Raw genomic sequence first — 14,223 nt, 5'->3', positions numbered from 1 at the left:
GCTAAAGGCTGGAAAACTCAAGACTTGCCCACACTGGAAGAATGGCAGATGCAACTGATGGACTATATGGAACTGGATGAGATGACTGGCAGAATCCGAGACCAGGGAGAAGAATTGGAGGAGGAGAACTGGAAGAAGTTTAAAGATTATCTGCAAAAGCATTGTAAACTGTATGAATGTTAAGAAAAATGTAAGATCTGTAACATCAAGGCTCTAACAAATTAATAACCTTTATGTATAAAAGTCAATGTAAGTGAAAAATAAGATAAATTGTGGATAAATGGTATCCTATAATTAACCTTTGACAAAAGAAATCTAAAAGATTAAATTTGAGATTTGAATATTGGGAAATTTTAATTAGATAAACTAAATTAAGTTAATAATTTGCTGGTAAAACTTATGAGTCTAGAGAGTAGGAACAAGAGGCGTGAGGAAGTCCAAGGATGTTTATGAAATGATGATATCTGAAATTGATATGTTTTTATATATATTTATTGTTAAACAAAATTTAATAAATATTATTTTTTTTAAAAAAGGCAAGAGAAATCCTATATAAAATTAATATAGGAGGTAGAGTTGTGGAAAATCCTAAAGACATAAGAGATCAATTCGTGAGTTTTTATACAGAATTATAACAAGTGGAACAGGGCAATTTAGATGAAATACAAAAAATATCTAGAGGACAGTGGAATACCTAAAATACCAATTGATAAAATGACAATTTTGAATGCACCAGTGACAATCATGGAATTACAGCAAGTTGTAAACAGATAAGAACACTGGCAGGATTATTGTAATAGCCTGCAGTTTTATAAGAGTATATATTTAAAGTAGATGAATAAATGAGTAAATTAAGTTAATCTGGATATGCAGAAAATATTAAAAATAAAGTTAAGGAACCTCAGAAAGAGGGGAAAGGAAATAGAGTTTAAAAATGTTAAAATGACTGTAAAATTATTGAAATGTATAAAACTGAAAATCATAAACAAACTATGCCCTAATAAGTTTTTCATATCAAACCGTCAAATGTTAGTGCTTAAACCAGATTTTCAAATCTTTTAACAAAGTTGCTGAAGTAAGATGTCAGAAGACACAGCTGCAAATAAGAAGAAGAGTTTGGATTTGATATCCCGCTTTATCACTACCCTAAGGAGTCTCAAAGCGGCTAACATTCTCCTTTCCCTTCCTCCCCCACAACAAACACTCTGTGAGGTGAGTGGGGCTGAGAGACTTCAAAGAAGTGTGACTGGCCCAAGGTCACCCAGCAGCTGCAGGTGGAGGAGCGGAGACGCGAACCCGGTTCCCCAGATTACGAGACTACCGCTCTTAACCACTACACCAAAATGTTTTAAGTGTGTTTTAAGTGCAATATACAATGTGACACTAGATGGTGATGGTGAGCCTTAAGGAAAATCCAATGTTTTTTTAAAAATGCTTTAAAGCAAGCATTTTCAGAATGGTTTTTAAATGTGTGTAGATTCCACCACAGAACACAGGAAAGTTATTCAACTTCCCTTTTGAAATATAGCTACAATGATTCCTTGGCTTTGTTTCTTTTCCCATTTCCATGGTCTCATGATGCATGTATCATATTAAATTAAGCCAAGATAGTAAAGGACTATAACATCAGGCCGCCTTCTTAATACAAAGAATTGCCCAGGTTATTCACTATTTCACTTGCATATCCTATATGTAAGCCTGCAATCTTCAGTAATTTAGCTTTCGCTAAAGCTTTAAGGGAATAATACAAACACTGTGAATCACCTTCACCACAGACAAAAAGCAGGCTCAGTGGGCTAGCACATACTCCCCCAGCCAATTTTAAAAATAGTAGTGCTAATTTCTTCCCAATGCACCAACTTGGCTTAACAGCACTTCCCTTTTATTTCAGCTTAATATCTTCTGTTATTTTGTGTTTCATCTGCCTCACATAAGTGTCTTGATAAACTCAAACCAGCAGTTAAACAAAACACATTCAGTCCTTATAAAGGCACAGCATATGCAGTTCCCTTTAATTTGAAAAAGAAATCTCTCTTAGCTACATGTGCAAGGGAATTTAAATTTCAACCACACACATCTCCTGCAGAGTTTTACCGTTCCTCCAGAAAACAACAACACTGCTCAATCTTGGTTTTTGAACATGTATTACAATTGTGCAACATAAAAAAGTATCTTATTGCTAGAAGAAGAAAAAGCAATAAGAACTTACTTTGAGTTATCAGCATTGTGGCTGTGATAAATGAGCAACCAACGAACTGCACAAAAACAGATTGTGGTCTGAAGATTGCACCCATAGGTCACAGAGCAATAACACTTGGGGGGGTAGGCTACCACTACTAGGAATTTCTCCCCCACTGATTAAATAAGCTACAGTGAGTCAGCAAGGTGGGTCAAAGATTAGAAGCTGAATGGATCAAGAGAAAAAGTTCCACCTACTGATAGCAAGTGTGCTTTGCTCATGAAAATAACCAGCACTAATCAGTGCTCTGGTCCATGGGGTTACGAAGAATCGGACACGACTAAACGACTAAACAACAACAAATCACACATTGCTGCTTGAAAAATCTAATGAGATCAGCAATGATTGTCTGGCTAAAAGGATATTCTCAGTCAGTGATAACTTGAAAGTAGGCAGAGAATATCCATTTGGTAAAAAACATGTGTTTTGTGATTCTGATGAACAATAATGTTTTCAAAAGTTTAAATAATTATAAAGTAATAGTCTCAGAAGCTTCAAACTTATAGCAGTCAATTTATTATTCTTGTGGGAATATGTAGCCAATAAAAATAATTAGACTAAATAGCAGCAGTCGAACTACCCACAAGCTATTTTTGTATATAAATCACAATTTCATTCTAGAAAACCTTCCAGCACAAAGAAACATACCAGCAGCACAGACATATTTTGGCTTGTGAAGGAATGTAAAGTTTTAATGCAAATTTATTTTCAGCTTGATTTTTAGATTTGGCATTCTCTGCCAGCAGCTGTGGTAGGACAACAAAAAGAAAAAGAAGAAGAAGAAGAAGAAGAAGAAGAAGAAGAAGAAGAAGAAGAAGAAGAAGAAAAAGAAATAATGTTTGGCAGAGGAAGTAGAATTAATGGCCCCTATGGAATGTTATTCCTACATGGAATAACAAAGTCAAGAGTCTATTAGCATTAGGATATTCTCAGCACAGGCCCTGTATTTGGTCTACGCTTTAAGCAAAACATTGAGCAAGGGAGACTGGTGCAACTGTCAACTATGAAAGAAGTATGTGTTTATAACTGTCGTCATCGTAACAAACATATTGATCGCAATGATGATGGTATAAAAGTTTAAAGGGTTTAAAAGAAGACAGGCATCCATTAAGATTGCACTGCTGCAGGATCAGCAGCCCTTGATAACAATCTGGTTCATGGGGACTGGGTTAACAGAATACATGGATCAGGTGTTAATTCCCTGAAGCACAACCAATTGAACTTGCCCTCCTTGATCAAGCTGTTCTAAGAATTGAGGATGTTATTCAACTTCACTTTCTCAGAACAGTTCCAGGCACACATCTTAAGAAAGTGTTCTATTTAAATAATATATCCCAAGTAAATGTATGTGTTTTGACAAAATGCTTTCTAGATTATTTATTAAATATAGATCATTACTTTCTTATGGTATGCCAAGGACCACAACTCTCTGATTAATTGCACAATAAGGGGGGGGGGGACCTCACCAGCCAGCCTCTATTTTTAGTAGCTGAACTATAAATTGATCTATGGCCACCACCACAGCATTCCCAAATTCATTAGAATTATTTAAAACCTTCTTGAAAAGCAATAATTCTAGCTGTGATAAAGCTGTGAAACTACAATTTTAATGTTTCTCCTTCATTCTGAACCAGGGAGTGAGTGAGGAGAGGGGGCAGACAAGAGAACTTAAAATGCAGCTCCATTCTGCCACTTAATATATATTCATTTAAAATCAGATTTGCTTCAGAATCTTATTATTTTTTTAAAAAAATAAGGCAAACTACTGTGTCTTCAGAAATGCACTGCTAGTCTAACTGCAATTGGATTCTTTATGTAGCAATTTCTCTATGGAGAGCAAATGGAAAGCTTCAGACTCATATGACTGTCCACATCCCAACACCGTGTTGTGTCTTACACTCAAAAGTATTTTAAAAGCGTAACCATTCAGTTTAAAAACAACAAAATGGTAGGTTATATTTTCTAGCATAATTGTCACACAGATAAGGACCATTTTTGTTCATCCTAAGGTGCCGAACTCTAGGGGCAATAAGCATGTTCAGCGAAATTGTATGACAGAGTTCTACAATATTAAACTGCAAATGGGAGGGGTTGCATTTTAGCAAGAATTTGGGGAAAGAAGGGTGGAGCAAGATGCCATGCAGGCTGATGGTCGGACCAGCTGTGTGGAGGAGACAGAGAGATGGTGTTTTGGCTACCTTTGAATCCAATGCTATGCTGCTGTGGGGAGCAAGTCCCTCTTGAGATGTGATGCCCGGAACCCTCTTTCCAGATGGACTCAGGTGTAAATTTGTGTAAATAAACCATATTTCATAAAGACACTACAGTCTCTGCTGTGCTGAGACTCCTGGAATCTCACACTGCTCTGCAGAGATCGGGGTGGTCTGAAACATTCCAATAGACTGCAATGTCCACTTCACATGCCCTCGAAAAATCTGCTATTTTTACGACCATTTTTATATAGCTATGTGATGAAAATGTGACATGAAAATAACTGATATATTTTAAACATTCCCATACACATTGTTTTCCAATATAAAAATTATGGTTTAACTACTATTGTTAATTGTTCTCACACAGCAGATACAATCAGATACAGTGCCAAAGCTGACCATACAGTCAAAGATTCATTCTTCTGCAAAACTATTCAGCATATTGGGACCCTGTCTTCCTAGGCATCTAGCAACCCAGTTAACACACTAGAGTCCACAGGATTCCTCCCCTTCAGTGGCATGAAGTTACAACATGTAAGCACATGGAGGCTGCTGTGTGAAAAGTGGCGTGACATTACTAGAAGCTGCAGCGATAATGTATAAAAGAGCTTGTTAAATCAGCCAGTCCTAGTACTCCAATACATCCTGTGTTCAAGAGGGTTATCCTGTGTAGTGAGCAGTTTTCCAAACTGAATTTTTCTTTGCAGCAAGTCTGTCACTCTGCAGCAGTGTCCCACAGGATTCTCCATGTGGCTATTGTAATAATGCATGATATGGCCCAGTCAGTCTTTGCCCACCCCCTCTCAGTTTCCAGGAAGGCTGGCGATTATTTTCTCACCACACGGGGATGCCTGGCAACAAAACAGCACTACAATAGCTACAAAAACCAGCCAAGCTACGAGGCCAGTGGCCTGTCAGAGTCTCCGTCAAGGTGACTTAAGAGCGGGTCTTCCCAGCCTCAACTTTCAATGTTATGTTTACAGCAGGAATAGTGTTTCTAAATTCGCAGCAGCAAATGGTGCGTAGGAATGGGGGGCAGGTATCTGTTGGTCGAAATGCACAGCCTTCTCTTGGGCAAGCCATATTCCCAAGCACTTCCCTCGGGGAATTCTCCCCTGTTCCAATCGCCTGATCCTAGCGCTACCCTCCAGTTCCCACCAGGTTTATTCGCATCCCGCTCTCCTTATCCCTATTCAGGTGGGCTGGCAGGGATGAACCACCCCGCTAACACCCATTATCCACCTCGGCGTTGATCAAACTGGGCAGGCTTCAACGCGCGCAAAAATCCCCCTCCCCGTCTGGGTAGATGGAGGCTGACGGGTGAGCGATTCCTGCCTTTGCCAAAGCAAGGTCCGCATTTGTGACGGCTCAGATAGGTATACCGGGGTAGGGGGAGGGAAGAGTATTCCGGATTTTTCCATCGATCTGAAATCCAAGCGGCTGCTTCTCCCACCCGCTCCTTCCTCTCCGTACATACTCGGCGCTCTCCGCTTCCCACCCCCGAGCCACGCTCTCCCGGCCCCCTCACCATTTCTGCGCCGGGGACCCTCCGTCCTCAGTCTCTTGCGGCTGTTGCTGTTGCTGCTCTTCAGGGGCGGGCCCCGACCAGCGACAGGAGCGAGCCGGGGCCCCCCAGCCCAGCTGCCACCCTCGACCTGGAAGTGAATTTGCCTCGGCAGAGCCGGCGGAAAAAAACGAAAGAAGAAACACCAGCAAACACCCACACAGCTCCCGCCTCCTTTAAAGGAGACGCGCTCCGGCACCCGGGAAGCCTTCCAACATGCCCGAGCAAAGATGTCATTGGTCGTGCAACGCTATCAGACAGGAGTTCCCACTGAATTCAGTGCTCCTTGCTCTTCCCGATAAGTGGGTATAGGCTGGCAGCCCGCCTGAGTGATGGACAGTCCCCCCGGGTTTCCGGGGCCATAACAGATAACTGAATGATGCCATTCAGTCAAATCATTCAAAATAAAGAAAAGAAAGCCCCTAGGCCTGTACAGAGTAGTTCCCCTTAATGCAGAGCAACCGCGAGACAGGGATCCTGACTTAGATAGTGACGCTTCGAGGCAGATATAATCTCTGACACATTAAATACCGGTAAATATTTTGTAAAATTTCTAGGCCACTTTCTAAGAGGCATACACGGGGAGTTTAAAACACCACACCACACGCAGCAAAACAGTACGTATAAAACCAGAGTTTAGTTGCAATCGCTGTTAGTAAAGAGTTTAAAGAAAAATCAATAGCAGGAATGAGAATAAAACCATAAAAAATCCTATTCTTTACCACTGAAGTACAGTAAAACAACCTCCAGGCAATAAATGCACTAGATTAGAGAAAAACCAGCTCCCTCTTCTACTCACATATTTTGAGATTCATCATTCATACAAGGTGTTGGTGGGAATTAAAAAGCCGTATTATCATAATTATTTCAATTAACCAAAATGTCACAAATTTGTGAGCAAGCTTCTGAGTTCTCCAGCCATGTGAGAAACTGCCTCTGTTATGGTCCTAAAAGCAGCTGCCATCAAAATTAGCATTCAATCTGAATTTCCTTATATATTTGCATGAGCATATTCAAGGTCCCCCGCCCCGCCAATCCAAATATGCAAGAAGTTTTGCACGTCTTTGGTTTCCTTTTTGGGAGCCTTACAGCAAGTTTGATGTATTCATCATGACATTAACGGCTCAGTCAAAACCAGGGATTTCTCTTCCAACGCATATTTTAAAGCAGCATACCAAAGGTGGGGTGTTTTGTTATTACTGTACTGTACTAGTAACCGCTGTTTTGAATTGTCACTGTGTTCATTTAGATTTGAGCCTTGCACAAAAAAATTAGAGACTGTTGCTATTCTACTCGTGCTTTTCAGGTAGGCTTAGAGTCCGTGAAAACAACCCATCTTGCTACAAGCAGGGGGTTTTGGGGGGCGGGATTTCTGTTTTACAGCGCGATCCTATACATGTTTACATGTTTCCGTGGAGCTTACACTAATATGTAAACATGCATGTGGCATTGCTTTCCTGGGAGTAAGCGCGCTGAGCACAATGAAATTTAATCCCCGGTAAATATGTGTAAGATTGCACTCTTAACACAGCTGCTGCTCCTCTACAACTTGTCACTGGGACGAGCAGTTTCAGCTATTTCCGTGTGAATGCCTATGCTTATAGCTTGCGCTGCGCCTCAACAGGCTCCCACCCGCCTCTTCAACCCCTTCGCTTCCTCCATAGGGCAGAGCGGAAGTTGCCTGTGCCGTGTACGTCGCTGATTTTCTTCCGCCTGGTGCAGGGGGGCAAGATTTCCTGGAACGCTTTCACCTTGCAGGGAGAAGCGCGAGTATATGCTGAGCGTTTTCCTTCCTCCCCTTCCCTTCTTTGCAGAGAAATGGCTGGGCTGATCAACTTCGAGGATGAAGAGGAGGTGAAGGAGTACTTAGACAATCTGGGTGTGGAGTTCAGCTTCCAGTGCTATAAGGAGAAAGATCCAGACGGTAAGGTGGAGGTAGCTCCGTGGCCAACATTGTTTGGTCTACGACGTTTTCCCCAGCGCTGGACATGCAGGCTGCAGTCCTCTTTGTCCAGTTACCTGGGAGTAAGCCCCATTGAACTCAGCGAGATTTATTTCTGAGTAGACGTGCGTAGGTCTGCACAATTAATTCAGGGTGTTTACTTTTGAATATGTGTTTCTTTTCTTGGGTGTGTCACATAAGCATAGGTTACATAAAGATAATGAAAGCAGGTCCCACATTTATTCTGCCACCTTGATTTATCTGTAACCTTGTGGCAGACTAAAAAAATATATGGGTATTTCATCCTCAGGTTTTTGAGTGGAAGCTTTACCATAGTATCTGCAGTACTGAAATTATGAGCAGCTTTCAAAACAAACAGTGGCTGCAAATTTAAGCAGCCTTAATCTGAAGCAGTGGTGAGAAAACCATTACCCTCTAGATGACTACAATGCCCATCTGTTCCAGCCATCAACATCTGGTTCCCCATCTTTGCTCTAAAAGAAGATGAGCAAAGATCAACAGGCCTTTCAAATGGATTTAGGTAAAAGTTCTCTGGAGCTTATAACACAAAGGAAAGGACTACTGGGCAAATCAGTAAAAAGGTAAAGGGACCCCTGACCATTAGGTCCAATTGTGGCCGACTGGGGTTGCGGCGCTCATTTCGCTTTATTGGCCAAGGGAGCCGGCGTACAGCTTCCAGGTCATGTGGCCAGCATGACTAAGCCGCTTCTGGCGAACCAGAGCAGCACACAGAAACGCCGTTTACCTTCCTGCCGGGAAGGTAAGCTATTTATCTACTTGCACTTTAACGTGCTTTCGAACTGCTAGGTTGGCAGGAGCAGCGACTGAGCAACCGGAGCTCACCCCGTCACGGGGATTCGAACCGCCGACCTTCTGATCGGCAAGTCCTAGGCTCTGTGGTTTAACCCACAGCGTACTGTATTCTAATTTTGTTACCTGTGCACGCAGCCCCTTTGCTCCTCCCTTTGCTGAGCCAGCAGTCAAACTTCACATAGTTGCCTGTTTCCACCAAACCAGGAAATTATGGTTACCAGCATTGGAACAAGCAAGGAACTTAAGCTAACTTTAAAGCATAGTTAACTCTCCCCATATTTTCTGAAGCTAGTAACCCATGTTTCCAGAATTCAGAAGAGACAGGAAACATGGCTAATTAGAGACTTCCTGGTTTGATTTTTTGCACCTCAAAGTGATGGTGTATGTGTGAATAAAGTTTTCATTCACATTTTGGCTTTAAGATTAGATCATCCAAACTGAGTCAGTAGGGATCAGTCCCTTTTTACTTTTTTATTTTATATGGAAATATAGCATTAGGACCTATTGGTCAATCCGATTTCAGACTCGGAAGTCAGCCCATTTTATGCCTTTCACTACATTACCAGGTAGCAGATGTTGGAGGCAATCAACACCCTGTCCTAACTGATAAAAACAAAATCAAACAAGGAAGAAACCAAAGATTGCAAGTGAAGCACAAAAATGGGAATGGCATGATCATACCTTAAGTTTCCTTCATTGTGAAACCACAGGTTGTCACCGTCTTGCTGAGTACCTAGAGGGAGTAAAGAAAAACTTTGAGGGAGCTGCTAAAGTACTAAAGGACAATTGTGAAAAAAACCTGCACAGTGAGAGCTGCTACAAACTTGGAGCCTACTATGTTACTGGAAAAGGTAAGAAAGAACATCCCTCTCTACAACCCATTGTGTCTCTATGTAAAAGGAAAAGCAATCCAAGTAAGGTTATTGAAAGCTTATGTAGCGCAGTGTAGTGGATGGTTTTTTTGCCTCAGCTCTTTTAGCTGCAGTATGGGAGTAGCACTGGACTTACTTTCAGGGATGTTGTAAAGGACTCCTGCATTGTAGGGGGTTGGACTACTACATGATCCTTATGGTCCCTTTCAATTCTATAATTCTGTGAAAAGAACTATGTATAGAACAAATCATTTTCTCCCTGCAGGTGGGCTCCCTGCAGATTTGAAAACTGCCTACAACTGTTTTTTGAAGTCTTGTGAGAAAGGTGGGAAGAAATCCATAGATGCTTGTCACAATACTGGACTGTTGGCACATGATGGAGGGGGCAATGATGATGAGAAGCCCAACGCACTCCTAGCCAGGGATTATTACAGTAAAGCTTGTGATGGTGGTTTTGCCCCCAGCTGTTTCAACCTTAGTGCAATATATCTACAAGGAGCCCCTGGGATACCAAAGAATATGAACCAGGCTTTGGAATACTCTCTGAAAGCGTGTGACTTGGGACACATATGGGCATGTGCCAACGCTAGCCGAATGTACAAGCTAGGGGACGGAGTTGAGAAGAATGATGCCAAGGCAGAAACCCTAAAGAATAGAGCAAAAGACCTGCACAAAGAACAACAGGCAGCTACAAGATCCTTAACATTTGGAGAGTAAGCCCAGTCAAGTGAATTATAGTTTTCTCAAGAAACATACTTTGTACAATAGCGCACAGACATTGGGTGGAGTTCAGCATTGCAGTATTGCAACATTGCTGCTTGCCAGACAGAATGATTCCCCCTCTCCTCGCCCTGCCTGCTGTTCAGGGGGTTCTCCAAACACCTGCCGTGAGCCAATTTTGGGAGCCACCCAGCGGGAGGAGATGGGGGGGGGAAGAATAGAATTTGATTCAAAAAAATTAATTGTGTGAATGGGTGTCTCTTTTTGCCTGTACAAATTATTGTTTTGTAAACACAAGAAAAACCAATATTTTTAGGACATGGGTGATTTTTTTGGGAGCTCAATCTTTAGAGGAGAAAATGCTGTATTTAAAACTGTAACGTGAAAACTGCTGTAAACTAAACCATTGTTTCTAGCATGTAATTCTCAGATACATCAGGATTACATACACTGAGTTAACAGTCCAGTGGGATCTGTTGTTTCTAAATATTTTTTTTTTAAAAATAATATTTATTAAGATTTTCAGAAATACAGAAAGAAAAGATTAAAATACATTCAAAGCCTTATTTTCATACACCCACTTTCCAGGACTCCCTCTTTCCCCCACCCCTACCATATTCCCCTATCATATTGTTGGCTCCACAAGCTCTCAATTCTAATTAAAACTTAGTTTGTTTAAACCATTAATCGAATTTAAATTTAAATTTGTACAATCCTCATCAATACCCTTACTAACAAAACAAAAGTTCTTTCCCCAGGGCCCACCCCCTTTCCATTCCGCAATTTCCCTTTTTTTTTAATGATCAAAAACACCCCACACAATAGAAATATAAGAAAATAAGAAGTAAAAAGTGTAGTAAGTAAAAGAAACCCATTTCAGAAGATAGTTGACAAGCCTTTGGATTCTATTTCTCCCCCCCCCCTCCCGTCCCCGGTTTAGTTTCCCCCTGACCACCAATCCATGTTGTCTGCCTGGAATTTTTAAAGTCCATAAATCACATTTTTCCCCCAACTCCTTGCTGGCTTTTTCTTTTTATAATTATTTTTAGAATTATTTTTAAACCATTTAGCATCAAATCTATAATAACGCTCCCCCTATTGTTCTTTCCAAATTGTAGTCCAGTTCCCTCTTGTTCCGCTACTAAAACGTTCTAGTTCAGAAATTTAGTAAGTCTGCAGGGGTTATTGTTGTTCAGGAACAAAAACTTGCGTTCAGTCCCTTCCTTTCTTCAATAGAAAATTCTATTGTCTCCTTTAGCTGAACACCCTGTAGACACAATATTGTTTCCGTTTTGCAGCTTTCCCAGAAGATAACCAGTCCTGTAAAATTCCGATGGTATTTTTCCACTTACGACCTTCTTTGTAATGTCCCGAAGCTCCTCTAGGGGGATTATTGTAACTTTGTTTTCTCTAGTCCAAAAGTCCGATTGTTATCCATGTTTTCGCCATTTTGTATCCAAATTTTAACGGGTTGTAACAAATTATAACAAAATTTAACCAGCAAAGTCCTCGTATTAAAGTCCTCTTTGAATTTCCGACTTTGACAGCTACTTTGACAGCTGTCAAAGTCTCCTTCGCTTTTCACCAGGCTCTCTCCTCAATCGCCCCGGTTCCCGGGGGGGGGGTTACGTTTTCCTTCTCCCTCAATTCTTCCTCCAGCACAGTTCTTGTAATTTCCCATCGTGGAATTCTTAATTTTTATCAGCAATACAATTCTTTTTGGACCTTGGTTTCCCAGTCCTTGTTTTGGAAGGTTTACAATAGGGAGGGGGACTGACTCGTATCAAATCCGAAAAAAATTTCTTGTTTTTCCTTTTAAACCCGGTTTCCAAATTACTCACGGGTTGTTGTTGAAAGTCCGAATTCTCAATGGAAGAAGTCAGCGCTCTCCGCCGGATGGCATGCGGCTTCGCTCGGCAGGGATAGCAGAGGACTCAAAGCACCACGCTTCTCCCCGGCACCCGATCCGTAGCCTTTAAAAAGGCTCCTTCACGAGTCGGGAGGGCGCTAGCGGTGCCAGCCGAGTCTCCATGTCCACGGCCTCCGTGGCCGTGGTTTTTAAGGGTCCCCGCATCGCCGGTGCGGTAGGACCCAGCCCCTGCCGAGCCGGCTCCCTCCGGAGCTCGGAGGGAGTCCGCCATTCGGCGATGGCGCCAACCCGGAAGTCCCTGTTGTTTCTAAATAAACTCTTTTCTGCAGCAAGCCCCTTTATTCATTTTCAGAAAGCAGAAATTGTATCTTTAGAAAAAGAAGCAACTGGCCAACTCCACTCATGTAATACTTTGCAGATGGGTAAAGGGATGTGCTAATATGCTATTAAAGCCATCAATACCAAATGCATTAATTAGGAAGCACATTCCATTAATTTCAGTGGCACAAGCTTTGAGGGGAATATGGTTTGAATAACTGTATTGAGTGATAATATAATTGAATATCTTATTTCTTGCTTACATGGGGAATAAGTATGTGAAACTTTACTTTTTTAACCATGCTGTTTCTAGGCAACTCCTATACTTACCATGCACTAATCTTTATTTTGTGATCTAAGTGTAGCAGATTAAATTATTTTCAGCTGGGTTTTGGTTTATATAAGCAGTCTCCCATTTACTATTGCAAATGGATGACTACTTATATAAATTATCGGGGGGGGGGGACTTATAGAAGTTGCCAAAAGAAGGGACACTTATGATCATAATTCATTTTAAATTCAGGCCCAGTTCACATAATATTGAGCAACACACAAGCATGCAGTTCCAGGAATAAGCTTGTGATTTGTCTGCTCACAAATGCATCTGACACCTTGCCTACGTGAGGTAGGGCAATATGTTTCACAACGCAGTTATTTTTCCCTGTGGGCAATTAGGAATGTTCATGAAGACGACAAAACTATTCACTAGTCCTCAAACTTCTACATATCACTTCAGAAAACATGAGAATCAAAATTGTTTCTGAACACCATTCAGCTCTCTTGGCTTGTAAACTGTTTTCTATGGCATTTGAGCGGTTAATTTGTATTCTTTCCTATTTCTGAAGGGTTCTTTAATAGCTGAATCCATGACTGATTGTGTAGGATCAGTTTGTGACATCAGTCAGTGCACGGTTTATTACTTTAATTACCAGTAACTTCTTCAGAATAATCTGCTACCTTTTTCTGTCACTAGGAGGCACTCTAGTTTTAAAATTCACATTACATTTACCTTTTTAGTCTCATATGTTTGTGTATAGGAAACACATTTTTATTCACTTCAGGGTGGTGATTTGAATTCTGAAATAACTGTGAGTGTAATTTGTAATAATTAGGTTTGGGTCCAAATAACAGTTGTAACTGATAAAAGCAAAAAATAAAACATCTCCCAGGTTTCTCGGCAGTATTTCTTACATGCCTTCCTTATAGCCTGCAGTTTTCTATCATAAGTGTGGATAGTATAATTACTCAAACATTCCTTAGTTCTATTAATGTGCCTTATTTCCGCATCATCCCACAGGTTTGACTTCTGCTGAGTACCTTCCTTTCATTGCTGCCTTGTGCTTGTTAATTGTTGAATTTCTTATATAAATATTCAGTGTCCTGTATCTTAAAAATGAATATTTTATCAGCACCATCAGGAAGGAGTTCAGCTATTAACCCTACAACTTGTATCTTATGCTTCTTTATAACAATGGTATCAAATTCTTCATAAGCAAATCAAAAGAGGGATGAGACGTTTTCAAAGTCAGTAAGAAAATACACAAATTCCTCAGCACTTCAGTTCTTTAATCTATGCCATTCCTGATGGGATTTAAGAGTTGCAGATGTGTCTACTCTATTTGAATATAATTGTTCAACCTGATTAGAACCT

The 14,223-nt window shown here is 40.9% G+C and overlaps 2 protein-coding genes across 2 annotated transcripts in view; one reads left to right on the top strand and one right to left on the bottom strand.

Annotated features, from left to right (window-relative positions):
• The window catches only part of ZYG11B (zyg-11 family member B, cell cycle regulator), a 29,894-nt gene extending 20,375 nt beyond the window's left edge, over positions 1 to 9,519 (bottom strand). Inside the window, exon 1 of the mRNA XM_081866891.1 lies at positions 9,474 to 9,519. The gene's annotated coding sequence lies outside the window, so the exon portion shown is untranslated. The remainder of the gene's footprint in view (positions 1 to 9,473) is intronic.
• Positions 7,597 to 10,702, top strand: COA7 (cytochrome c oxidase assembly factor 7). Its single transcript, XM_081866963.1, has 3 exons — positions 7,597 to 7,940; positions 9,503 to 9,643; positions 9,930 to 10,702. Exons 1-3 carry the CDS (start codon positions 7,835 to 7,837, stop codon positions 10,379 to 10,381), a joined length of 699 nt encoding a protein of 232 aa, XP_081723089.1. The 5' UTR covers positions 7,597 to 7,834; the 3' UTR covers positions 10,382 to 10,702.
• Positions 10,703 to 14,223: the final 3,521 nt, after the last annotated feature.

The sequence above is a fragment of the Podarcis erhardii genome, assembly GCF_964252035.2.
Source record: "Podarcis erhardii genome assembly, chromosome: 6".
Taxonomy (NCBI): domain Eukaryota; kingdom Metazoa; phylum Chordata; class Lepidosauria; order Squamata; family Lacertidae; genus Podarcis; species Podarcis erhardii.
Note: the sequence above shows the minus strand (reverse complement) of the source record. Positions and strands in the feature narration are given on the sequence as shown.